The sequence below is a fragment of the Pelobates fuscus genome, chromosome 5, assembly GCF_036172605.1.
Source record: "Pelobates fuscus isolate aPelFus1 chromosome 5, aPelFus1.pri, whole genome shotgun sequence".
NCBI classification, from domain to species: domain Eukaryota; kingdom Metazoa; phylum Chordata; class Amphibia; order Anura; family Pelobatidae; genus Pelobates; species Pelobates fuscus.
Window position 1 is genome coordinate 351,850,441 of NC_086321.1, and position 27,664 is coordinate 351,878,104.

A 27,664-nucleotide genomic window follows, 5' to 3' on the forward strand; every position below is an offset into this window, starting at 1 on the left:
CAGTGTTTTACTGGTCCTTAGTATGGCGTATTGAATGCAAGGTCGCTAAATTGTTTCCTTCTAAATCTTCACAGGGCGACTGTACTGGAAGTCACAGGTGTATGTGTGTTCTAAAGCAGTTTGGTAATGCCAAATCAATGCGAAAGAGGGGAGTTTATTTATACTCTCATTTGTGCAGCAATGAAATGTTAGAAAGGTTGTCAGTGTTGGAGGAGCGGATGGTGCTAAGTGTTCCCGGCAGCTGTTACAATGTGCACTCCTTATAAATATTGTTTGTGTAATGAAGATATACAATCTGGACTATGACCACTGAGGCTGTTTTCAGTGGCATGGTGCTTAATGTCAGTGTACCTTATCCTGGCAATAAACAGGCCTTGTGCCCAGGTAGAGGATAGGTTGATCTGTTAAACCTCTTTAGTTTAGAAAAACGTTGCCTGAGAGGGGATATGATAACATTATACAAATATATTCGGTGCCAATACAAACCATTGTGTGGAAATCTATTCACAAACCGGACTTTAAATAGGACACAAGGTCATGCATTTAGACTAGAAGAAAGAAGATTTCGTCTAAGGCAAAGAAATTTATTTTTTTCTGTAAGAACAATAAGGATGTGGAATTCTCTGCCTGAAGAAGTGGTTTTATCAGAGTCCATACAAATGTTCAAACAGCAACTAGATGCGTACTTGCCAAAACAGAATATTCAAGGATATAATTTTTCAATGTAGGGTAATAGCTTCTTGATCCAAGGATAAATCTGAATGCCATTCTGGGGTCAAGAATTAATTTTCTTTCCTATTTTGTTGCAAAATTGGAAGTGCTTCAAATTGGGTTTTTTACCTTCTTTTGGATCAACAAAAAAAAACAAATATGAGGAAGGCTGAACTTGACGTAATTGTAAGTGTGACGTAATTCTCTTTTCAGCTATGTAACTATGTAACTATGTTATAAATATTTAAAACGGGCATGGAAAAGATCAGTATTTGGAGGGGATCCTGTAATAGAAAGTGTAAACTATGACTGTTTAAGGGAATCTGTAGTTGAGGTAAGAAGGGTTCTTTGAAGTAAAAGGAGAGTCGGTAATGAAGCAGAGAAGAGATTGAAGTGGACCGGATTTGTAGGGGAGGCAGGGGCAGTGTGTGTAGTGTGTGTATGGGGCAGTGTTTGTGGGGCAGTGTGTGTGTCTGGGTGTGCAGTGTGTGTATGTGGGGCAGTGTTTGTGTGGGAGCAGTGTGTGTATGGGTGTGCAGTGTGTGTATGGGGGCAGTGTTTGTATGGGTGTGCAGTGTGTGTATGGGGGCAGTGTTTGTGGGGCAGTGTCTGTAGTGTGTGTATGGGGGGCAGTGTGTGTAGTATGTGTATGGAGGGCAGTGTTTGTAGGGCAGTGTCTGTAGTGTGTGTAGGGGGGCGGCAGTGTTTGTGGGGCAGTGTGTGTATGGGGGGCAGTGTCTGTAGTGTGTGAATGGGGGGCAGTGTTTGTGGGGCAGTGTGTGTATGGGGGGCAGTGTCTGTAGTGTGTGTATGGGGGGGCAGTGTGTGTAGTATGTGTATGGGGGGCAGTGTGAGTGGGGCAGTATGTGTAGTGTGTGTACGGGGAGGCAGTGTTTGTAGGGCAGTATGTGTATGGGGCAGTGTTTGTGGGGCAGTGTCTGTAGTGTGTGTATGGGGGCAGTGTTTGTGAGCAGTGTGTGTAGTATGTGTATGGGGGGCAGTGTGTGTAGTATGTGTATGGGGCAGTGTTTGTAGTGTGTGTATGGGGGGCAGTGTTTGCGGGGCAGTGTCTGTAGTGTGTGTATGGAGGGTAGTGTGTGTAATATGTGTATGGGGGGAAGTTCTTGTGGGGCATTGTCTGTAGTGTGTGTATGGGGACAGTGTGTGTATGGGGGCAGTGTTTGTGGGGCAGTGTCTGTAGTGTGTTTATGGGGGCAGTGTGTGTAGTGTGTGTATGGGGGGCAGTGTTTGTATGCGGGGAAAGAGGGTAGGGAGGCTTTTTAATATATTTTTTTAATTAATAAAATGAATATACTCTATGTCCCCCCTCCCTTCTTACCTTTATTGAGGAGGAGGGGGGGACATTTCTCGATCCCTGGGGGTCCGGTGGGGAATCCCTGGTGGTTCCAGTGGTAGGAGTGAACTCTAGCCCGCGTTCCACTCTCACTCTCGCGAGATTTGGAGCGCTGCTGTGGTAACCGCTGCAACACTCAGTGCTCGCAAGAGTAGGACCCGGAGGAGCTGCAGGCTGAGCTCCCGGGTCCTCTCTCCACTGGCAGATCAGACTCTCTCCCTCCCCTGTCGGCTGTCAGCACAGTGCCTGCGGACCGGGGAGGGAGATATCTGATCTCCCTCCCCGGTACGCAGGCTCATTGCAGGACAATGCCAACCCTGCATTAGCCGGCAGGGGAGAATCTCGGGGGGGGGGGGAGGGGGGGCAATTGCCCCGTTGCCCCCCCCCCCATGATCCGCCACTGGGTGTGTAATGGAAATGAGATATATCTGTGGTATGGGAGGTTGGAATAGCAAAAGCTGGTGACATGTCGGATTGGGGAAGCAGCTGTGGTTGCAAGGCTGACAGAGTAACAGGGCACGCCTGACACCATAACCACTACAAAGGGCTATAATGTTGCTTGGAGTGCTATTTTAACCAGTTTGATGCATTGAGTATTGGTTACCCTTCTTGTTTTTTTCCCCCACAAGTTTTACTAGTTGCCTCCATACTTTTATTAAAATTATGAGCATCTCTTGTACCTGGGACCCTGATTACCCAAAGCAAGGTCAGAATCCACGAGTGAGTGACAGACACATCTTTGGGAATTAAATCTATTTCCTCCTATATTTGCCTTTCTTTGGTGTTTCATATTTGCGAAAAAAGATTTTTATGCTATTGCACCCAGGGTGTCCCCCCCACAACCCCCCAAGGGAGGTCTAACCAGTGCTTAAAGCTGACTAGTGGCTTTAGAGAATACATATTCAATATTTCCTTTCAGTTTTATAGTTCAGTTTTTAGGAATACATAAGGAAAAAAAATACTCATTCAGAATTTTCCACAGGTAAGGTTTCTATCTGCAACATTTAAAGAGCAAATGAATTTGAGAATGTCCTAAAGCATTCGTCGGCTGCTGTTTAAACCCCCTATTATCAAAGCTAGATTACGTTTCTACCAATAATATTGAATGATGTAATAACCAAAATAATTTTTATAATTTAAATACTTTTGCGTATGATGCTGATGTAGCACCCGTTGTGCCACCCTCTTCCTCAGGCATGCAACTGCCTGGCTGTTTGACTGTATTTACAATTCATGTACAGGTTATTAATCTGTATCGTACAATACTTTATCCATACCTCCCAAGTGTTCCTATTTAGAAGGAGCAGTCCTTATATTGAGCCAAAATGCCTCTGTCCCTTTTTATATGTGTATAACAGAGCTCCACAGCAATAATACTCACAGTAATGTGTCTTTAAGCTACAATAAACTACAATGAATGTGTTTAGAAAGCAGTCTGTGTAAATAAGATACATTGTTCCTGTTCTAAATTAAATTTTAGTTGCCCAAATTGTTAAGTCACCTAAAATTTCTCAGAACAACCCCAACCCTGGCTACATCCCCACTCAAATCCCTAAAATTAAAGCATCCCTCTGTCAATTTGGTTGGGTGGTGTACTTTATTCATTATGTATTATACATCATCGTGTCTATAGAAATCCCAAGTTTACTCGGGGTAAAAGTAATAATGTGTATTTTAAGTCATTAATAATAGAAGGCTAATGGACTTTCCCTCGACATCATTTTTTAAATCACAGGGGTACAAAGTAAAGTCTTACACAGTCGTGGCTCATTAAGTATACAGCCTATAGTAGGTTAATAATATGTTGACAAAAGGTTCAGGAAGTAAAATATATTATTGTATCTGGGGACTTCCCCTTCCAAAGGTTAATCGCATTACAAGTTCTTTTCAAATCTTTGCAGTAAATCTGTGCAGCTTCCCCGACCTTAAAACATGCTACATATTAAGAGTACATGCATTAATAGTAGGCATGATATGTAAGATTTAAGACAGAGCTAATTAGCGGAGAACGTGTCCGAGTTCCACATGCGTCTCTTTAACCCAGTGGTAGTCAACCTTTTTCTACCTACCGCCCACTAATGCATCTTTTTGGTTGAAAAAATTTCCTTACCGCCCACCAGTTTTCGCGCAAATGCAGAATATTTTTAAGAAAGGAGGGTGTTTAAAAAAAAAATTAAAAAAAATGTACGTACATTTATCTTTTTATTTCTACTTAATGCAGGTTTATAAGGTTTTTAACTTTATAAAGTTTAATGAGAAAACAATAAAGTAAATTGAAATTACCTTTACTAGTGATTAATGAGATCCTTGAGGTTGATGCTGCGAGACTAAATATTTGATATCTGGTTCGATTTTCGTAAGGAACAAACGAAGGTCTCTTTCAGTGATATTCAGACGACTTCTCTGTTTGCGCATAATATGATTTCTCATTTGTGCGTCAGCTCATCTCCTCTCCCTCCTCAATTCCCCTCACCACCTTTTTTCCCCTTTTTTCTATTTTTTAACCGTCCTTATAGCAATGCCCAGTAGGAAGGCTGAGCTAGGTAGCCCACTTACTATAGTCCACTATAACAGACAGGCACACATACAAGACACACACACGACACACATACACACAAGACACACACATACATACACACACACACATACATACACACACAAAGACACAGACAGGCACACATACACACACACAAGACACATACATACAAACAGACAGGCACACATACAAACAGACACAAACAGACATGCACACACACATGCAGACACACACATAAGACATACATAGACACACACACATGCAGACACACAAGACACACATACAATGACACATACGTACAAAGACAAGACACACATACAGACACACACACACATATATACAGACAGACACATACATACACACAAGACACACATACGACACACACACAAGACATACATACAGACACAGAGAGGCACACATACAGACACACAAGACACACATACAGACACACAAGACACACATACATACACACACAAAGACACAGACAGGCACACATACACACACACACACACACACAAGACACATACATACAAACAGACAGGCACACATACAAACAGACACACACACATGCAGACACACAATGACACATACATACAAAGACAAGACACACATACATACAGACAGACACACACACATATATATACAGACAGACACTCCCTAGTGTTCCTCCCGCGCGGCTCTCAGTTTTAGCTGGGAGGAGTGACCGGGGAATCACTTCCTCCCAGCTCTGATGTCATCACAGGGGGCCCGGTCAGCGCTGGGCGCTTTAACAGCGCGACCGGGCCCCCTTACAATCCGCATCCATCGGGTGGCCCTGACAGCATGGGCCACCCGATGGACACTTTGGAAGGCGGCCCCGGCGGTTTACCGGGCGGGCCGGAGCCGCAAATGGTCACCGCGGTACCCAGTCGCACGGGTACCGCCGGCTCGCACCCGCCCGCCCGATCAACCTGGAAATCCCTACCGCCCACCTGGAATCCTGAAACGCCCACTAGTGGGCGGTAGGGACCAGGTTGACGAACCATGCTTTAACCCATGAAAACAGTTCATGTGTTTTTAGTATGTATGCTCGTTTGGGCAGGGCCCTAAACACTTATTGTTCCTGTATGTACAACGTGTTTTGTTATACAGATTAAGGAACAGTGCACTCATAAAAATACATTTTAAAATCTTATAACTCTATTAAAAATCGCCTATCTCAGCAAATAAATATGGGTATTCAGTTCCACCATATGGCCATATTATGTTACGCCCACCACCACTTCACACTACCCCAATATCGGTGGGTCCTACACTAATTCCAAATGTGGGAGACAAATTAAATAGTGCTAGTGCTAAATAAGCTAAAGTGTATTTAATTCGTCTATTGTAAGAGCATTGTGAGTATATATAATGCAAAATTAACGTGACAAGCAATTAAAGGAATACCTTAGTGCCAGGAATACAAAACTGTATTTCTGCAGTATAGCTCCCCTGCCTCCACTTCCCTCGCGCCTCCCTCTGCGGTAAATAAAGGATTAAAAACGCTTTATTTAATTACCTTATCCCAGGGCTGATGTCCCTCAGCGCTGGGTCGACGCTCAGCTCCCTCGGATGTCCCGCGACGAATCAGTGCTTTCCTATGGGGATAAATGTGACACTGGATGTCCTCATGCAGAGAGTGAGGACATCCAGCGTCAGATACCAGACCAAAGGTTCGTTTTGATCCAGGAAGCGCCTCCAGTGGTTGTCTGGGAGACAGCCACTGAGGGCAGACTTAGAGCTGCAATGTAAACATTGCAGCACTAAGTGCAAAAGGGACATTGCACCCAGACCACTTCAATGAGCTGAAGTGGTGTGGGTGCCTTTAGTGTGCCTTTAAAATACAGTGTCAAAACTAAAAAATTAAAGTGATAGTGCTTGGAGTAATAAACTCACAATGCAAATGTTATGTGTTTTGTTAGACATAATTGTCTGTCTTGTTTTAGCTATTGTATAGTGATGCAAACTATGTTAATACTACATATATATTTGTAATTGGTGCTAGAATGTGCAAAACTTATGTAATATGGATTTAAACAAAACCATGAAACATATAGCAAGTAGTATCATCGTTATACCTAATATACAGCCCGGGATCAATGAAATTGACAGAGAGAATTCATTATGGAGAAATGCATTTTGCAAGCTTACTTTGCACAATAAAATAAATGTATATTATTTTGTTTCAGGGGCAACGGGTCTGATCTACATACCTGTTATTTGGTATGCAACATTAACATGACATATACATTTCGGTCTATGAATGAAACTACAGTTAGAAAAAACAAACAAACAAAAAAAACAGGTTTCAGTTATGTCAACCCCTCTCCATAATTCACAGACAATGGAATGCAAGCAGACAACCTGTTCCACCCCTTTATTAGGCATGCCTGCCAACTTCCTGGTTAGAACTCATTATTTGAGAGGGAAATAGTCAGTAGGTCCAAAGTGTAACTCTGTCTATCTACAACTCAAATAAAGTTATTCTGTGTATACCTGATCTGCAGTTTGGGCACCGATCATGTCTCGTATAAAAAACGCAACACCAGAGCATTACTTTGAGGAATACCTTTACAAGAAGGATGTAAACGATAAGGTAAGAAAGCCCTGTTTGCCAATTTTGTTTTAGTTTTTTTGTTATTTCATATTGACATATGTAAAAGATATGCTTTGACAATGAGACAGATAGATAAAGTTACATTGCGTATTACATACGGTATTTGGCATTAGTATATGACAGGTATAAAACATTACATTGACATGTCGTTTGATATTAAATTAACTGTATGACAATTCTGGTTTTATCCTCCAATGAACCTTCTCTCGCTATTACGGAGTCTGTTCTGTTAACTCGCACCGTCTTAATTACAAATGTCTTAATTTTAGCAAATCGAACGAGTTGGATAATATGATCAGAACAAGAAAATTTGGCTCATATTTTGCCGTTTGGATTTTAATTTGCTACATTTTCCCTATTAGTGAACTACCCTGTTAATTCACCACGACATTGTCGAACATACTGTAACATATTCCTGATTTTGGTATGGATGGGAATTTTCGGATCTGCACATCACATTTGCTTTTAAAATTCTTTTAAATCTCACCCAGAACTTGAGTAAATATCTAACTGATTGCAAATAATAAATGGGGAAATCGTTACGTGGGCTAATTCTAGTGGCGCCTTAATGTCGCAGTAATACCAGCTGACAGTGAAATGTGCCAGTTTGTGTATGTTTTGGCAGCCAAATAACATTCTGTGTATTACCTGTTATGGTGGATTTTTTGTTATACAAGGAAAAGAAAAATCACCGATGAGTGGATGTCAGGTATTTTCTTTCAGGGATTTCCATGGGAATTCCCATGAAGAACAAAAAAGAGCTGTTATTGTTTGCATTTGTTGCCTTTTTGCTGGGAAATTTTGACCATCCCTTCTTCTCATCATCACAATATTTTTCAATGCTTTTTATTTTTGTTCTTCATTTTGTTTTTGCATTCTCTCTCTTTAATACAGCTGTTTTTTTGGTTTTTGTTTGTTTTCAGGTTTATAAGAAGACTTGGGTCGGGCTCCTTGGGAATTGTCTTTGCTTCTACTCGAACCATAAGGATTTAAGGGTAAAACACGTTTTATTTTTATTTAATTCAGCGTGTTGAGGTTGGTAGAAACAGTCCGTATCTAAGGGGATAGTCCAGATTCAGAACCCCAGTACTAAAATTTTTGGTCGCCCCAACCCACTGGGATACATTTTTGCCTGTGCATTAATGCTTCTTTGGTGCTCTGTCTATGTCCAGGCCCGTTGTCTAGCTGGCAATGTTGACTGCCAGTACGGCGCTCGCATGCACCTGACTGGTATGCCACATTCTAAGATGTATTATTATCCATTCTTATTAATGCTTTAATTATTATTCAATGAAAAGTTACATAGTTACATAGCTGAAAAGAGACGTGTCCATCAAGTTCAGCCTTCCTCATTTGTTTTTTGATGCTGATCCAAAAGAAGACCACTCCTTCAGGCAGAAAAATCCACATCCTTATTGTTCCTACAGTAAAAAAAACTTTTCTTTGCCTTAGACGAAATCTTCTTTCTTCCAGTCTAAGCGCGCATGACCTTGTGTCCTATGTAAAGTCCGGTTTGTGAACAGATTTCATAAAAGTCATTATGAATTTAAATACTATGTGCTTTTCAGGTCAATTCTTAGCTTGAACACGCAAAAAAAAGGTTACAGGTTTCATAGTATTAATTATGCACATATTAAAAAAGCATCTAACGTACAAATTATTTTTTCAATATCTGTTTTAAAATCATCCAAGGAGATATCTGATACCATAATAGTGCAAAAAAATATATATATTTTTAGCCACTTTTTGAGGCACATTTATAAAATATTTTTAAATTGGGTTTATCGACTTTGGGATCAGCAATATAATCAGATGTGTGATAGGTTCAACTAGGTGGACTTCTGTCTTTTCTTTTTTATCTTTTTAGCCTATACTTTAGTATTTTAGTACTTTAGTATTACCTGCATGCCACGGCAATGTGTTAAGTCTGTCATAGGCTTATCAAAGCAGTAATATATCCAATAAGCAAATAAGACTTTGGCATTTCAGCAATAGGTGAGCCTACGTAGAACACTGGCGTATAAGATAAGAACAGAAGGAGAGAGGCAGCAAGAAATAAGGAGGAAAGTCGGGGGGGAGGGGGTTCTAGACTGGATTTTAAGCAATTTACAATTGGATCCCTTGGAAACCAACGGCAGTACCTCTATAGCTGAAAATGACGAATGGAACCCATGATAGGATGATAGGACTAGGATGATAGTCCTAGTCCTACATTCATGGCATTCCTGATGGGAGTTTGTAAGATTGATTTACCATCACCTTTTTACTATTTCCTATCCCACTACCATTTTCTATTCTACCTTAATGTTATGACATCTTCTTATTTATTTATCCATCACTCTATGCTTTTTCTCCTTTTTTTTCTAGTACATCCCCTATCTCCAATTTTATCAATTTTGAGACCCATGGTTTTCCTCTCTTTGTCTCATTTCTCTGTACGCAGGGAATGGGAAGAGATTGAGACACCCAAACTTGTAGGCAGGGCTGGGCAAACAGTATATTCCCAAATGTTCTAGAACTTCAACTGCGACGATGCTTTACCAGCCTATAGAATGGCAATGCATCATGGAAGTTGCAGTTCTATAACATCTGGAGCTCTACCATTTGCTCAGTCCTACTAGAATATAGAGGGTGCTGTGCAGTAGTGCCCGTCCAGGTGGAATAATATTGTAAAAGTGCAGAGATATACCTACAGACTCTTCCATTTTTCAATGTCTTCCCATTCTTCCCCACCCACCTGTGGTATGGAACCTTTTTTCACAAATCAAAATTACATGGAGAGACACAATTATATTAAATAGCTAGGTGTAAGCCCTATAAACACTCCCCCAAGTGTTTGAATATCCAAATATCAAATAATATAGGATGCACACTATAACAACTTTAAACAGTAATTATAATCCAACTTTATTATGTACTATAGTGATAAACAAGAAAAGGGGGGTTTGGTGACTCGTGTTTCTGTCTTGTGGCTTGTAAGATTTTTTGGTATTGTACCATTGTATTATTGTATTGCCTCTACTTCTGTTATTTTGTTTATTTCTGGTCTTGTTTATCACTATAGTACTTTTTGTACATAATAAAGTTGGATCATAATTACTGTTTGAAGTTATAGTGTGCATCCTATATTATTTGATATGTAACTTTTTCTCACCTTAAAAACTCTTCCACCTTTCCGTTATCCATTCCTTTTTTGCCCCACTTTCTTTATTTATTTACCTTAAAACTTCTTCCTCTTCTCTGTAATCCATTCTTTCCTCGAGCCCCTTTGCCCATTGTATCTCTCCACTCAATGCTACTACAATTCTTATTTCTTTAACTAGCCATTTACCTCTCTCCAACACTTTCATGCTTTTTTCCCTTCTTTCTCTAATTGCAGCTCTTCTTCCTCTCCACCGAAATACCAGTATTGTTTTATTCTTTCTTTTTAGCACTTGTCGTTCCATACATTTAACTCTGCGCCAGCTGGGTTTATTATACAGCTCGTTCTCTTTCTCCATACTTAGTAAAACCCACACATATCTACAAAAAGAAACATATATAGCCATCTGCTAGACCAGCGTTGGCTAACCTTATTCTCATGATATGTTTCTAAAAATAAATTATCTACTTGACCTTCTAGCAATTTTCCATTATTCCCAACCAGCCTTCGTAGTTCATAAAACCCACAGTGCCTAAGTACTTGATTGTTTATTTATTTTGCTTGAAAGTGCTTGCCTGCTGGTTGGACATTCTTGAGGCTAACTGGTGAAGAGCATTATGTGAAAATAAAAATACAAAACCCATTCTGTTTGTTCAATTTTGGCCTGAGGGCGTCTTAGTTGATACTTCATTAGAGAAGCCATTTGAAGGTCACATCTAGTTAGAAGCACGGTTGACCTCAATAAGGGGTTTATGGCACAGCAAACTGCATAAAGGTAAGGAAAAAGGTGCAGTTTGATCTACTGTCCTTACTCCATGCATTTCTACTGGTATTTGTGGTACTTACATTTAAACGGACTCAAGGAAGAGTTGGGAAAAGTTGAAGCCTCACACAGCATGTCCTGCATAGCAAGTAGGTTGGAAACTGCTAAAGCAATGGTAGGCAACCTTTTGCACTCCAGATGTTGTGGACTACACAAGATTTGAAAGGAGATAGATTTAATTTGTTTGAGAAATTAAGTATATATATTTAAAAAAAAAAGGAGAAAAACTCATGCCTACCTTCAGTATATGACAGGAACCTTGACCCATAAACATGCACCTTGGGTCGGACAGTGTTTTAAAGCCGACAGTTAGTCTCTATGGTCTTCCCTGCTTCACTTCCTGCCCAGAAGCAGGGAAGACCATAGAGACTAGCTGTTGGTTTTCAAACGCTCTTCATGTATATGGCTGAAGGCTCTTGTCATTTAATAATGGTAGGGATTAGTTTTTCTAGTATTTTTATTATTTTTTTGATTCATTAAAAAAATATATATAAAATTATAAATTTTTCTTGTTAAAACTTGATGAAAGGAGTATTATATTAAATAGTTTTGAAGTAACAGTTGTCCTTTACGTTGTATTAGTGCTTAGAATGTCTTGACTGCGCATGTACAAATAATTCTGAAGTCTAGATCCACTGAGGGTATGCTATAAATCACCCTCAATTGAAAAATTTACAGCAAACTGAAAGCTTTATTTTACTTACATAAAAACTTCAGCCTGGCTTATAAGAGTAAACCCAGGACAACTATAGGAAATGACTAACTCATTTTGAGGGCTCCCCTATAGGCCATACTGAGATTTAAGGTGATAATGGTGACAGTACAGAGTACTGCCGCCGGCTTTAATTTAGATAGCACTTCGGGTCAAAGCTCATATTAAAAAGGGGAAGTAATGAGACGTAACATCGTGTTGTCCAGAAAGTTACTACCTGGGAGCAAGTTCTAAAGTGTTGTCTGCAGCAACTAGGATAATATATAAACAATGAGATGGCTTCCAAAGAGCTATAGACAGTATAAATAATACTAAATAAATTGTAGGTAAACAGGAAAAAAGATTTCACTGGACTTAATGAACAGTTTGGTAGGTACCTTGACAGAAAGCCTTCTTCTATTGATCAGTATAGAAGTAATGGCACATTTTTATAACTAACGTAAAGTTTGGCATTAGTTAGTTTTTTTTATTTTGTATTTTTAAAAAAATGTTTTTAAGGTAGCTTTCTTTTTTGTTTGTGTATTTGCAAAGAACACAAAGCTGGTATAGTCTGGCACCCAATGCAAATGTACCAATCCCATGATTCTCTGCAACAAGCCTGTAAATGCACATGTATAACTAGTTAATGGCGGGAAAATCGTGCCATGGGTGGGACACCTTTGGAAGATGGCAACATAAAACACACCTCCTCCCAGTATCAATTTTAATTGTTTTTACAAAGATGAGACAAAGTTGGACTATCACCAACACAATCTGCACGTTGTGAAGTATGTGTTCTAATCTGAATATTCTAAGCTCCAGTGGCACCTTCTTGAATAAATTTTGTTTAAATCAAGTGTTATTTGCTCGGTCTGGTCTTAGATCCCCATTAGCCAATTAACATTGTGATCCATTTTGTCAAAATGTTTTCGAGTAAATTTTATAATTCTGACATTTATAAGTCCTTCTTTGATTTTATTTTTGTGGAATTCCCCTTTCCAAAATATGTCATACTAAAATTTAGCAGAGATATTGGTTGTGGTGCTAAGAGTAACCCTGTCTTTTGCTCCATGCAGCGCGTGGACAGTCTCAGTTTGGAGAACTTTATATGTTTTAAGGAGCCGACTACTTTGCCTTCCGAATACCTCTTCTCATTATGCATGACAGGTCGGGAGGTACAGTTCAAGGTGAGTAAAATTAGTTTAGAGCTATTACTATTTATAGAAGACCAGCAATACCTCTAGCACCGTACAGTAAACATATATCAGCAATCTGGCACTATGAGGGTAATAAAGTATAATTTATAAAACCATCAAGTTACGGAGTTCCCTGCACCAATTGGGACAAGAGCCACCATTGCTTGGTTGTACTATATGCAATATCTGTAGGGATAATTGTGAGACATGTCTGACATATTACATAGTACAGCCAGACACAGGATCAGGATTGCACAAAGCAAATGAATACATATTAAAGGAACACTATAGCGTTAGCAGTGTTAATTTTGTCGACTAACAATTTTAGTCAAATTTTTGTTAAAACTAAAATGGCTTTTTAGTCAAAAGACTATGACTAAAACTAAATTGAAATTTGCCGCCAAAATTAACACTGCACAGAGGGCCTGTGGAAAGGGCAAAAGATACAGACCAGGGCTTGTGAGAGAGACACCTAGAGGGGCTGGGAGGACACAGAGGGGTTGGGGAACAGGCAAAAGAGAGAGACCAGAGCTTAGGAGAGAGACACCTAGAGGGGCTGGGGACACACAAAAAGACACAGAGGGGCTGGGGAAGGGACAAAAGAGACAGGTAAAGGCTTTAAACCTAGACTAAAACTAAAACAATTCAGATGACTAAAATACGACTAAAACGTCTTTCTAGTCAAAAGACTATGACTAAAACAAAATAGAAATTTGCTGCCAAAATGAACACTGTGCATTAGGAATACAAGTTTTTGTTTTCCTAAGGCTGTAGTTCCCTGGTGGTCGTTTAGGTGTACTTACATTTCTCCCTTGCAGTGTGGGTTTTGTGACTTAGAAATTTAGGTCATTTTCTGATGGCCACACTGAATTATGCAAAAATCTGAAAATATAAAATGATCATAAATATTCTTTATAATAGCACTATATAAATGATGATAATGATGATGATAATACCTTAAAACATACATAACACACACTGTTACATGTGCTGTTACAGACAGACTCCTTGGAGAGTCGGGAGATGTGGCGGGCTTATATCATCACCGTGGCGGAGGTAATTTTTTTTTAAAAAATCTTGTTTTGTCGTCAAGACTAATTTGTTCACTGTCTTCCCTTCACTCAGCTTAAGGGGTTAAACCAATTGACCATTATCTTTGAGGTTAAATTGTGTCTAACATGTCTCTCTATCCCTTCCTGGTTTTACTCCCCAAAATTACTGTTCATATTATTATTCTAAATTTGCAAATTCTTAGCCGTAGAGAAATTGTGAAAACATTGTTTGCATTCTATTTTTACAGCTTAATATTCCTCAGTCTGTGACTCTGCTCCCAGGACCCCTTCTTTCCCTAAGGGAAGCTCTTGAGAAGGAAAAGCTGAGAAGGTCACAGGAAGATGTAGAGGAGATGCCCAGGTGAGAATGTGACAAATGGATCGGAGAAGGTTGCCATATTCGCCGTGTTTTCCAAGAGCCACATCATTTCTTCATGTTAATGCATGAAAAGTGCCGCCTTGCCGTATGCATGATGTTTATGCTGCAAGATTCTTTAATGGCTAACTACTTTATTTGATACAGCAGCTTCTGGATGCTATATACCACACGGCAACACTTTTCATGTGCAGGCCATCGATATGTTGAAGTGATATGCGTCCTTGGAAAACATAGTGGATATGGCAATCTTAATTGTGGTAGCATATCCCCCAACATTGGCATCCTGAGGACGCAATGGGAGGTGGGTATAGGGCCAGTGGCTCTGGACAAAGGTGGGCGGATCCATGAGAAAAAATTATTGGCAGATCAGTGGCCAATCAAGCACTTTGGGCAGGACTTGAAGGGAGCAATTTCACAGTGTTCTCTGCAGGGTCCTAGTGCCCTGAGCGTAGCATGAGTGCTTCTAATGGTGCACAACACTTTTTGGGGATAGTTGGGATGGCAGGACAAGAACAGAAAATCGTGACTGTCCTGCCAAAATTGAGATGGTTAGGATGAATGTGCTAGCAAGAGAAAATAAGATGAGCCCTCACACTATCAGGTTAGTCACTAATGTGAGAATTCTAAGTGAATTTCATATTAAAAGTAAAAATAGCCGAACTTTTTCTAAGTCAGCTATGCTTCTATTTCAGCTACTTTGGCCTTAATTTTAAAATTCACTTTGAAGTCTCACTTTAGTGAATAACTAGGTTAATCCTCATAAGAATGTCCCCATTAACCAATCACCAATCGTTGTCTACTGTCTACATCAGGGTTAGTAGTTCTGTGCCGAAACAAGATCTTGAAGACCCTTGGCGTGCTAGTCCTATTTTTTTAAATTGAGATGTGTGTGTTCCCGTATTCTGCTTGTGTTATTTATGGGTGCTGCAGTTGCTTTGTAGTGTTGCATTTGTGAGTATGTTGGCTATATTGTGTATGTTTGTGGTATTGTGTGTGATACTTATGAATGTGGGCTGTGTATGGGGGCTGCTTGTGGTATTGTGTGTGGATAATATGTCACATTGTGTGTTGTGGTGGTGTGCATGTCTGCAACTCTGAGAATATCTAACAGTGTGTTTGGGGTCCAGTGGGGACTGGGCTGGCCAGACACAAGTCAAGGGCAGGAGCTCTGATATCCCTACTCCAGTGCAAATTCCCTTTTACAAGTGCTGGGAGGAAATTAACTGACATCACTTTCTCTGAGTGCTGCAATGCGTAAATTGAGGGATCATCCTTAACCACCTGCAATCGCCACTCGATTCTCACCAGCAGATATCTGAAGTCTCTCTGGGTTTCCTGATTGGCCAGAGCCTGTTTGACTCTGGCAGCCTTGAGTGCCGTGCAAAGACACCTCAAGTGCTATGCATGCACCCGTGCCATAGGTTGCTGGCCCTGGTCTGCATAGTTATTTTTCACGTTTGCCCCCATCTTGTTATGACTTTACTTGTTGATTCTATACTGCCCTCTATCCTCAAATATTTTGCACTTGCATCCTATTTAATTATTTACACCACATATTGCTTGATCCACAGCTGTTTTCATAATGTGTCACGGTCCGAAGCAGAGACCCTACTGAAGCAATTTCCAGAGTGCGGAAGCCTGTTACTGCGCCCCGGAGGAAGTCCACAAACTGTTTCTGTTACCACTTGCCAGCGGAATGTTGGGTAATTATACAGCAGAGAATTCAGGGATTGTATGGTTAAAGGGACACTCCTTATCGGTTGCAATACTATATCCGCCCGCCATGTTTTCTGGGACACATATCATTTGTACAAATTGATGGGTAACATACAGAAAGTGCCGCCCTACATTATGTAAAAGTCAAATGCTGCAGGTAGTAAATCAGGTGATAAATCAATCAAAAATCCTGCAGCATATGCATTGTCCATAATGCAGGGCAGCATCACACAAGTTATGTGTGTCCAGGAAAACATGGTGGACATACCACTGTTGGAAAAGCCAGACTCATTGCTTATGGAGGGAGAGTTATATAGATCTGACAACCCACAGCAGAGGAGGTCTTAAAATTACCCATAACCTTAACCTCATCTTCCCCCAGATATTGATGACCTATAGCCCTATGGTGCTCCCTCCCTCGAGGAATTCAGTGTTTTGTCAGTTATACGTTTCAGCCAAAAGAACCTTTCTATTTTGCGAGAACCTTCTATTTGCCTCTTGAATTTGTGACACTTTTGGGTGAAGGTGACCTTGACAGACATTGGGTCTTATTACTACCTGCTTAACATTGTAACTAACACTATATATACAGGCATATGGAATGTGTCCTGTTATATATACCACTGAATCATGAGGGTGTTTGTTTTCATTACAGAACCTTTGTCTTGAAACATTATAGAGTCACTCAGGAGCAAAACAAATATGTGATCCAAGTGGAGCCACCGGTAAGGATTTTCAATATAGATAATTAGCATAATAAGGTCAAACAGTGTGAGCGTAAATTATGCAATATGCTGCATGTTTTTTGTACAAAAAAATTTGAAGGGGACATAACTGTTCTCTTGACACAATATTCATTATTAATTCCATGTCTCCTTCGTGGAATGGTACAAATGCAATGTTCGGTACTCATTAAAAAGAAAATAAATATATATATGTTCATGGGAAAAATATAGTACACCCTGTTTGCATTCTATGGTTTTACATACCAGGACATAATAACAATCACCTGTTCCATGGCAGGTCTAGAAATTAGGTAAATACAATCTCAGATGAACAACAACACATTACATATTATACCGTGTCATGATTTATTGAACAAAAATAAAGCCAAAATTAAGAAGCCATGTGGTTGTAGTTACCTAATTTTAAGACCTGCTACGGAACAGATGATTGTTATTATGTCCTGATATGTAAAACCATAGAATTCTAAAAGGGTGTATGTTATTTTCCCATGACTATGTATATATATATTGCTGATACATTTTGCATTACCAAACATCTAAAGAAGGGGTGTTAAATGAGGGCCAGGGTGAGCCCCATTTTTGTCAAAGTTTGCTCTTGGGCTCTGTTTCTGTTAAAGTTTTGTGTACATTTATGTCATGATGAACATTTTCTACTATCTTACTTGAATATTAATAATCTTGTGTTCTTGCAGGTTACTTGTCCCACGCTTGCTCAAGTTGTTAATCATTTTAAGAAAACAACAAAAAACCTGTTGATCCCTTTTGAGAAAGCCAATGAATATGAGAACAAAATTGGTATGTATCTGTATACCTGCTTTGTGGCTGAATCTTGGTTTAAAAAAAATGGCATGTAACAAGTGCTAGGGCAGGGGTGCTTAATAGGTAGATCCCCAGATGTTGTAGGACTACAACGTCCATGATGCTTTGCATGTCTCTAGAATGACAACACATCATGGAATGGAAGCTGTAGTTTCAAAACATCTGGGGACCGACCTTTAGGGACCCCCTGTGCTAGGGTATTTACCATAATTTTCCCTGCTGGTGGTAGAATGTGCTGCTGTACATGTTTTTGCCTATTTTTTTTTTTTTTTTTAGCATTTTCTGCTAGAAGCCCATTGGGGGTTTGGTGGGTTGTCTCACTCCACTGGAGCCTGTTTTGTAACCTCTGCAAAGTTAAATGTAGATGTCAGCTACCATAACAGTTTATTGTACTGGTCATGCAGGCCCCTCAACTGTCCGGATTTAGGAGGGACACCCCAGATTTTTGGGGTCTTGTTTTGCCATCCTAGTTTTGTTTCTTGGTGTACAGGAAACTCTCCCAAAAAGGACAGAACTATATATTAGACATACAAAGAAACTAGCCCTGCGCTCAAACTCCCATTACTCCTCGGCAGCAGCAATGTATATATTAGACATGCTTGTACTGTACTGAGGGCTGATGGTCTGCCCCAAGTGATGCCGGTTGGGATGATGACAGTCAGCATGGCGTGCATTGATGGCACACTATGTCCTTCCTGTCGGTGGCCCCACCCTAATTTTGCATCGCTAGTGACGCAAATTGCCACACCTGTCCCCATTGCATAAATCTTAGTGTTGGGTGGTATGGTTACGTCAAAAGGAAGCTCTGGTTGAAATCTCTCCAGGTTGTGTTACTATGGTTACACCAACAGGATTTACGGTGATTCAGGGCCGCATACTCATAATGTACAGCCTCTCTTTATGTGTCTATACAAATATTTTTGAAGAATGATGAGTAAATTAACTTCTCTTACTGCAGGAGTTCTTGAAGTAGACGGTGAAGATGGAGTAGCCACAGTCCGATATCCAACAGAAACATCAGGTTGGCATCATTACGTTCCTTACTGTCTGTCTGTCTGTCTGACTGCCTGTCTAACTAGACACACACTATAATGTGCCACTAAATCATGTTTGTCATGACAGGCACACTTTAACACTTTTAAGAAAATAAATTTAATTTCAACAGCAGAAATTATTATATCCAGTAAATATATAAATCTGTCGCAATTCAGCTGCTAAATGCAATAACTTAAGAGTAAAATGCTAAATATATTCAGCAGAAACATCGATATAGGACTAAATTTTATAAATTTGACTGTTTATTTTTTTTTTCTTTTACAAAATGGCGTGTGAGCATATTACCATAATGGTTTACAAAATGGCGTGTGAGCATATTACCGTAATGGTTTACAAAATGGCGTGTGAGCATATTACCATAATAGTTTACTAAGGCTTAAATACGATGACAATACAATACAGTATGTTTAAAAGGAACTGTTGGTCCTCTAATAGGAAATGTGTTTAGCCAAGATAGTAATATTTTAGCAAAATATAATTTTTCACTCCATTTTTTGAATGGGGTAACACTATGAGTAAATGTGGATTTACCACACAAAACGAGTTAGATGGTGTAGGTGTCCATGTCTCTCTGAGAGTGGTCTCCTGAGTTTGCATTTTTAACATGTTACAATAAAAGAAAAAAAAAAAGTTTTGTTTTTTTAAAACTATGATTTTTTGTTTTTGTTTTGGTGGAATCTCTGAAGTCTTCTATTGAATATATTCAATAACTACCCACATTGGTTGGATGCACAGAGGGAAGCATTTGGCAACCCCCTAATGAGGAGATCACAAAATTTTTATTGGGAGACATAATTCTTCTTATACTGGCAGATGATTTATAGCGGTTATGATGAACGATATTAAGATTCTATTAAGATTTAACTTAAAGGACCACTATAGTGCCAGGAAAACAAACTCGTTTTCCTGGCACTATAGGGTCGTTAGGTTCCCCTCCACCCTCAGGGTCGCTCTCCCACTGGGCTGAAGTGGTTAAACTCTTACCTTTCTCCAGCGCCAGGCAACTCTCCTCCCTCTTCTGACGTCAGCGCAGAATGCGCATGCGCGGCAAGAGCCGCGTGCGCGTTCAATCAGTCCATAGGAAAGCATTTCTCAATGCTTTCCTATGGACATCAGCGTCTTCTCACTGTGATTTTCACAGTGACAAACGCGGAAGCGCCTCTAGTGGCTGTCAATGAGACAGCCACTAGAGGCTGGATTAACCCTAGTGTAAACACATCCGATTCTCTGAAACTGCTATGTTTGCAGCTGCAGGGTTAACACTAGATGGACCTGGCACCCAGACCACTTCATTGAGCTGAAGTGGTCTGGGTGCCTATAGTGGTCCTTTAAATTCAGTCACTTGTATTCAAGTTGGTCTAACTTAAAACATTTTCCTCAACAATTGCATCAATGGATGTTTCAAGTTAATGCTGTGTTTTCATTTCTAATGTCCACATAATGACAGGCAATGTCTACATTTGTTGAAGGTTCAAATGCTCTGCAATTTAGTATCTGGCCTGAACCAATATATATCTCTAACAATGTGTCTGTCCAATATCAGGTACTACTCGGATATCGAACAAGTGCAATGTTCCTCCTCCCCTTCCACGTGAACCCATACCTCAAGAAACGTATGAGAATCCAAATGATGGGTATACAGCACAGGAAATGATTAGACAAGGTAATCTAGTTAACTAGAGTTAAAGACACACATAATCATTTTACTTCAAAGAAATTTCTTAAAGGACCACTATAGGCACCCAGACCACTTCAGCTTAATGAAGTGGTCTGGGTGCCAGGTCCAGCTGGGTTTAACCCTTTTTTCTATAAACATAGCAGTTTCAGAGAAACTGCTATGTTTATAATAGGGTTAATCCAGCCTCTAGTGGCTGTCTCATTGACAGCCGCTAGAGGCGCTTCCGCGCTTCTCACTGTGATTTTCACAGTGAGAAGATGCCAGCATCCATAGGAAAGCATTGAGAATGCTTTCCTATCGCATTCAGCCGATGACGTCGCTATGGAGGAGGAGAGTGCCCCGCTTAACCCCTTCCTCCCCCTAGAGCCCGGTATGTTTTCCTGGCACTATAGTGGTCCTTTAATATTTAACAGGTTACTCAAAGCATCCTAACCATGACAGCCTGCTCCAAGCTTGTCAGCTGACGTGCTTCCGGTTTCTGCAGAGATGCGGAAGTCAATCCAGTCGCCATTCACTGGCTGATCGTTCTGACGCAATGAATGGCACACTGTATAAAAACATATGCATAGAATTGACATTAGCCAGCCCGGAACTCTAGACACAGGCTGGCTAATGATGCTCCTATGACACTTCTGGAGGTGGAGTTATAACTCAGACAGAAGAGGGGCTAAACTCAGTGTGTGCAACATTTTAAAGAAACACTGCACATATAAAGTCCAGAAACCATGACTACTTTAAATCACAGATGTGGTCATGGTGCTCGGAGTAACACTTTAACGTGGTCCCTATGAAAGTGAACAAAAGCAAATGCTGTCAGGGCTATTTACTAACGTAAGAATTCAAAGTGAATTTCAAATGTAAGGCCAGAGTAGCCATCTGAAAGCATAGCTAACTTGATTTTTGTTTAAATCCAGTTTGGTTATATTGATCGTAAAATTGAAATTCACTTTGAATACTCACTTTAGCATATAATCCTATGTAATAGCATTTGGGCCATTTTAAATCACACGTTGTTAGCTTTATCAGACATGCATTTGGTTTTGTGTTTTTTTCTCCAATACACAATATTTTTTGTAAACAGCATTGCTATCTACTTTCTCTCCCTTAGCCCCTGAAATGACCACGAGGAGAGTTCACATCCCTCTCCAACCTGTCAACAAATACAAAGGTAAAAAGATAACAATCCAAACAAACAACCACATACACACCTTGCAAACGAATCTAATTAGGCAACAAAATATGAAAGTTTGAAGGGAACCTGTAGCCACTTACCTTGGTTTCCGCTCCCCTGCCGCCATCACCTTAGAGAGGTCCACCCCTGCTCCACCTCTAAGCTTACTAATACCTTCTATGAAAATGGCAATAAATGTGGCAAGCCGTTGGTGTGCTCTTGGACCAAACATTGAAAAGTATACTCAAGACACACATTGCATTCATAAAAACACACAAATCCTCCATATGCAATGCCACACAGGAGAGCAATTATAAGAGAATAACACGATGGCACTATTCCCCTGCCAAAATGCACAAGTTTTTTCCCAACACGCACCACACCTGTTGGCGTTGTCATCAAAGCAACGCCCATTCCTCACACATTTGGTGGGATTGCCCACAAATACAATCTATCGGGCGTAGAATAACTACACTTCTGAAACTTATCACAAAGGTAACGGTCCCACTCTCTCCAAAGTATATAATCGTTCTACTACCCGTACCAAACACAAATAAACATACCCAGACTCTCTTAACCCATCTTCTCACGGCCGCCAACCAATTGATTCCTAAATCTTGGAAACAAGCGAACCCCCCCCCTCGATTAGGGAATGGATCCATAGGGTGGAACAGATAAAACTAATGGAGGAAATCTCCCATGCCCTCCTGAAAAACAATCAGTATTCACGAACCACTTGGAATAGTTGGAACAACTTTCTAAAAGAAGTCCCAATACCATAAAATAGGAGAGTAGACACAGAGTAAACCCTCTGATACCAAAAACTTAATTAAACACACACCTACTTCACGCTTTAGTAACCCAAACTAACCCCTACTGGAGCATTAACTAACCAACTTCTTATGCTCAGACTTTGTAAGATTTTACACATAACATTACCATGACAAGATGCAAAACTGCAACAGTCACTATGATAACACTATCGACGTTGATGCTTCATTTTATGCCGGTTCTTACTGTAAACATGTGATAATACACCAATGACATGACGTAACACCTACACCCAGCTTCAAAGGCCACAACCAACCTTTTTTTAAAGTTTGCTAACTTGTTATATGTTATATTGTGAAATATTGATCTGAAAACTATGTAAAAGATTGAACTACTGGACTCAATGTTACAAAATTACGATTGTATGTTTTTTGGAAAACCAAATAAAAATTATAAAAAAAAAAAAAGACACACATTGCAGTGATACCGAAGAAGTGATGAGAATGCCTTAGTGTGTACGAGCTGTAGTCTAATCTCACTTAGGAGCACGAACTGAACCATTGTGAATATCACATGACTGGGTAGGACAGGTGTCTTGAAGATGAATGTTCTTTATTATTTAGGAACAATAATTCCTAGCTTATAATATCTTCGCTAAACCAAACAAGACAGGGTTTGAAGCCCTTGTAACTCAAGGTATTAACGTACATTCCATTTTAAAGCATTGTGAAGTGGAACATCAAGACAAAGCACAAACTAGAGGAGGGGTAGGCAACCTTCAGCACTCCTGATGTGATGGACGACATTTCCCCTGATGCTTTGCCACCATTACAACTGTAAGGGCATTATGGGAGATGTAGTCCATAACATTTGGTGTCGAAAGTTGTCTACCCCTGAAGATTTAGAACTTGATCTGGTCGGTAACTAAATCCCAAACCTTTATCTCGTAACCTATTTGCCTTCCAGATCAATAACATATTAGTTAAACGTAGAAATATAATTCACAAACATCTGCAGATGTAAGATTAATCATTATTACATTTTACAAAGTTAATTATAATTACAAGGGACCACATTTCTCTGGATGCTTAGTAGGTGCCGGATATAGGTGCGATATATATATAAGCTTATGAACTTATAAACGTGGTGAGGGAATTAATTTAGCTACATCTACAGGGGAATCAAAAGTTACTAATCCTTCTCTCATCTAAGTAGTTCTAGTTTCTACAACAAGAAAAAAAAAACTCTGTCAGCGTTAATGTAAGAAAACGTGATTTACCTATTGATGTTATTACCTGGTAAACTGTGAAGTTAAATTATTAAAGATGTTTTGTTCTTTTACTAGGACCTGAAGGGACAAGGCATGGAGCACCCAGCTTAAACTCAGGTAAATATATGTACACATATCACACCCTATGTGTTATTCTGATGGCTGTCCTCAACTGAATTGATATCTGTACCTTTTTTCATTCTGTCCCCATATCTTCTCATTACTTGTCCTATCTCCCCCTGATTCTGCAATCACAGCAACTACACTTCAACTGCACCATACATACCTAATTTTTTACAAACCTTACCAGTAAAATCCACCCAACATCAATCATAAATAGTGTTGTCGCAAACCCGAAATTTTCGGTTCGCGAACGGCGAACGCGAACTTCCTCAGCCTGATGTTATAGCCCTAAAAAGGGCTTTTTGGGGTGCTGTCCTTACAGCAGAGATCAGATGAGTCCTTCAGGATTGTAGTGGACACTGAATACCCTAGCCTAGCTATCAATTTCCCTATCTAATCAGCAGCAGCTAAACTTTCCCTCCTCTCACTAAGCATGCAGCTTCAGAATGAATCGAAAATGGATGCTGGGAGGGAGGTTGGAGGGTGTGGAAGGGAGGGAGTGCTGCTGGTTGGCTGGAATGTGTCTGCTGACCGAGAGGCACAGGGTCAAAGTTTGCCCAATGATGACGAATAGGGGGCGGATCGAACTGCGCATGTGTCCGCCCGCCGCGGTGAACGCGAACACGCTAAGTTCGCCGGGAACTGTTCGCCAGCGGACAGTTCGGTACATCACTAATCATAAATTAGGAAAGTTAAAGAGAAAGTCTGGGCATGTAAGATTCTGGGATGTGTTTAATAAATCACCATACAAACAAGGATTTAGATTTTTTTTGTGTGTGTGGAATATGTATGGTGCCTTCATCCCAGCTGTGTAAGGTTAATTATCGACAATAATACACCAGCATGTGCACTTAACTACAGGCAGCTTCTTATTCATAAGAGTAAATAATTTTAAAAATATAAAAAAAATACCCCACATCGTAGTCTCTCCAGAATCAGCAGGAATACAGTAATTGTATTGAACGAGAAAATACATTCTCTGCACAATTTTAATCATTTGAAAAATAAAAAGGGCTCCCTAGCCTGGAGTTACTCCCCCCTTTTATTTTAAACGTCTGACTCTATGATAATTAAAGCGGCACTGTCAACCACCCCCCTCCCCCAACAAATAAGTATAAAAATAGAATCTTTATTAAATACTTATTTTGACTGTGTTGGAATTTCATTGAAATTCCAACCCAGTCAAGAGATTTACTGAGACAGAGTAGGGTCTACTGTATTTCTCCTCCACCAGACATTCTTAGACTCATATCTGAGTCTAGTAGTCAATCCCAACAACCGTCACCAGTGATGGCTGCAGGGAATTAACTTTGTCTGAGGAGGATCCCACAGTCTCGCGGGATCCTCCTTAGACCAAGAGTACAGCAGTGACGTCGGCAAGATGGGCAAGATGGCGGCGTCTGCGAGGTACAGGTTCATGTAACTAATCTCACACTTACCTGCCCCCACGGCCACAGGACCCCCAGCAGCAATGTCACTGTCAGAGGACTTCGTCAAAGTCCCCTGATGATAACAGTGCCGCTTTAAATAAAACATGTAATGATCAATTTTGCACCTTACAATACAAAACAACCACAAACATAGTAACAAAATACAAGTCATACTACAGTATTAGCAACTACATATAAAAAAAGGCATGTTCTCTAACCCCTTAATAACTGTGTTCCTTAAAATAAATAGAAATTAAAAATAGTTACATTTAAAACCTGTGAACAATAACTGGCAGATTAACAGCAGTTGTATAAACTTGCTAATCCAGGATATGTAAGAAAAAGAAATATATATATAAATGTAAACATTTTGAATTTAACTTATCTAGGATTTATCACGAGGGTGAAACGCTGCGTGGTGCCTAATCAGCGGAAATCTCTCAGTTTACAAGGAGAGCCACTTTGAATCATCCCATCAAATTCCCCAAATGGAGTTCCTCTATTGAGTGCTCAATTAAACACAGAGGCTTGTATAGAGATGTAGTCAACATAAATAAGTATATGTAATATATGCGTTTGCATAAGATACATTTAACTTTGTTTTAAAAAATGAAGTGACTATTTTCTATAAGTTACTTTTCAAGGTTACTCCAACCATGACTACTTCTTCTCTTCTCTTACCGCCCTTTCACCCTTTCACCCACACAGAGGGAAGCCCTCCTACCTCTCAACAGCATCCGTTATTTTATTTTTTTGAACCCCGCCCTGCCTCCCTTTTCCACCACCCTTGCGAGCTCCGAGTGCGCGGATGCCAAGCCCTTCAAATTCAAAGGATTCTTTATGAAAAGCCTTTGATTGGTCCTCGGCACAGATCGCATGACGTCAGACGTGGCGTCTTTGCTCTTTGAGCATTTATTTGGGGGAGGGGAAGCATATAGAATAATGCCAATAGGACATTTTCTGTATCTTAACAATAATGTTTGCAGAATCTTGGCATCTCAAACTCCAGTCCCACAGATGGTCATGAACTACAGCTCCCATGGTTCTGCGGCCATTATAAAGTTCAAAGAATTATGGGTGCTGTAAGCTATTAACAGCTGGAGGCCAGAGTTGAGATCTCTCTCTGCTTTTTTTTTTTTTGGCAAACCGTTACATATGCACCAATGTAACTTGAGTAACCAGGGACTCAAGCAGTATCTATGATACTTGGTTGGGAGGAAAAATCCATCCAATATTCTTGCATCTAGTTTGTTACTTATTTTTAACACAAATTACATCAATAAAATTACCACTACCTCTAATAAGTGTGCTGATAATAAAACCCACTCTAAACTATACAAATTAGAACAGCCTAGCACTTATCAAAGCCCCTTATATTGTTGTCACCCCATAGCACAATAAAACTTCTCTTCACCCTATTAACCAACTCAACCTCAAGCTTTTTCTCAAACTCTATTGTGTAGAACAGCCCAAGAGGGTTATACACTAAAGTGAGAATTGTCATGGGTTCAAAGTGTATTTAATTTACCAAATAGCCAAACAGGAAGCATAGCTGATATGGAGATGTTTTCTAATTGAGCTATTTTGGCCTTTAGATTTAAAATACCCAACAATTGTCACTTTACTGAATAACTCTGCTGGTGTCGGCTTCAGTTTTCTCAAACCGTTTCTGTACTCTACTCAGGTCTGGACGAGGAGTTGAAAAGGAAGCTGCAGTTGAGAAGAGCAATGGTTGAATGATCATCTCAAATTTGAGGCAAATAGTGAGCTTCACAGTGTTGCTAAATGTTTTGGGCGCATGCTTTTTAATTCTGCATGCACCATGCAAAAACTAGTTGCATCCAAACTGTTCTATGCGATTAATATAATATCAAATATTAGAGACTGTATTGGCTGATACCCCAGGATAACGGAATCCCAGAGTCATATCGAGACAGTGCGTGTGAGGAAATGATACACTTTTTATTCAGAAGAAACAAGTGAAGTGCATTGTGGGTGATAATCCGCAACAAAATACTGACAACAGAACTCTAGGGGGAAAAAGTGCTTTATCGTGAGAAAGCCGCGTCATTTCACACAGTTCCTTTAGTGAGGATACATTACATTTAAACAATTATTTTAAGGCCAAAAACTGCACCGTTAGCAGAAAGCACTCGCCACCCGCTGTTATGCTCTGTATGGAAATAAAGAAAAGGATATCGAGGGTGTTTGAACTGGAAATATTAGTAACAGTCTCGTAATAGGAGTCCATTACATTCAAGCCCCTGTAGAGTATTTAAAAGCATAAATAAATACTGATAGAAGCATGTAGTGAGTAGATGGTGTCTAGATCAATTTGGGTGGTCACTGTTTAAAGCCGAGA

The 27,664-nt window shown here is 39.9% G+C and overlaps 1 protein-coding gene across 2 annotated transcripts; it reads left to right on the forward strand.

Moving 5' to 3' along the window:
- Positions 1-7,027: 7,027 nt before the first annotated feature.
- On the forward strand, positions 7,028-27,218 carry STAP2 (signal transducing adaptor family member 2). 2 transcript variants are annotated; one of them, XM_063455936.1, is made up of 13 exons: positions 7,028-7,218; positions 8,163-8,234; positions 12,972-13,082; positions 14,091-14,147; positions 14,392-14,504; positions 16,094-16,225; positions 16,894-16,963; positions 17,677-17,779; positions 18,762-18,824; positions 20,403-20,522; positions 21,646-21,705; positions 23,825-23,866; positions 26,987-27,218. In XM_063455936.1, exons 1-13 carry the CDS (start codon positions 7,144-7,146, stop codon positions 27,040-27,042), a joined length of 1,074 nt encoding a protein of 357 aa, XP_063312006.1. In that variant the 5' UTR covers positions 7,028-7,143; the 3' UTR covers positions 27,043-27,218. The 2 variants fall into 2 exon arrangements, with proteins under 2 accessions (XP_063312006.1, XP_063312005.1); XM_063455935.1 differs by lacking the exon at positions 26,987-27,218 and adding an exon at positions 25,692-26,082.
- The last annotated feature ends 446 nt before the right edge of the window (positions 27,219-27,664 follow it).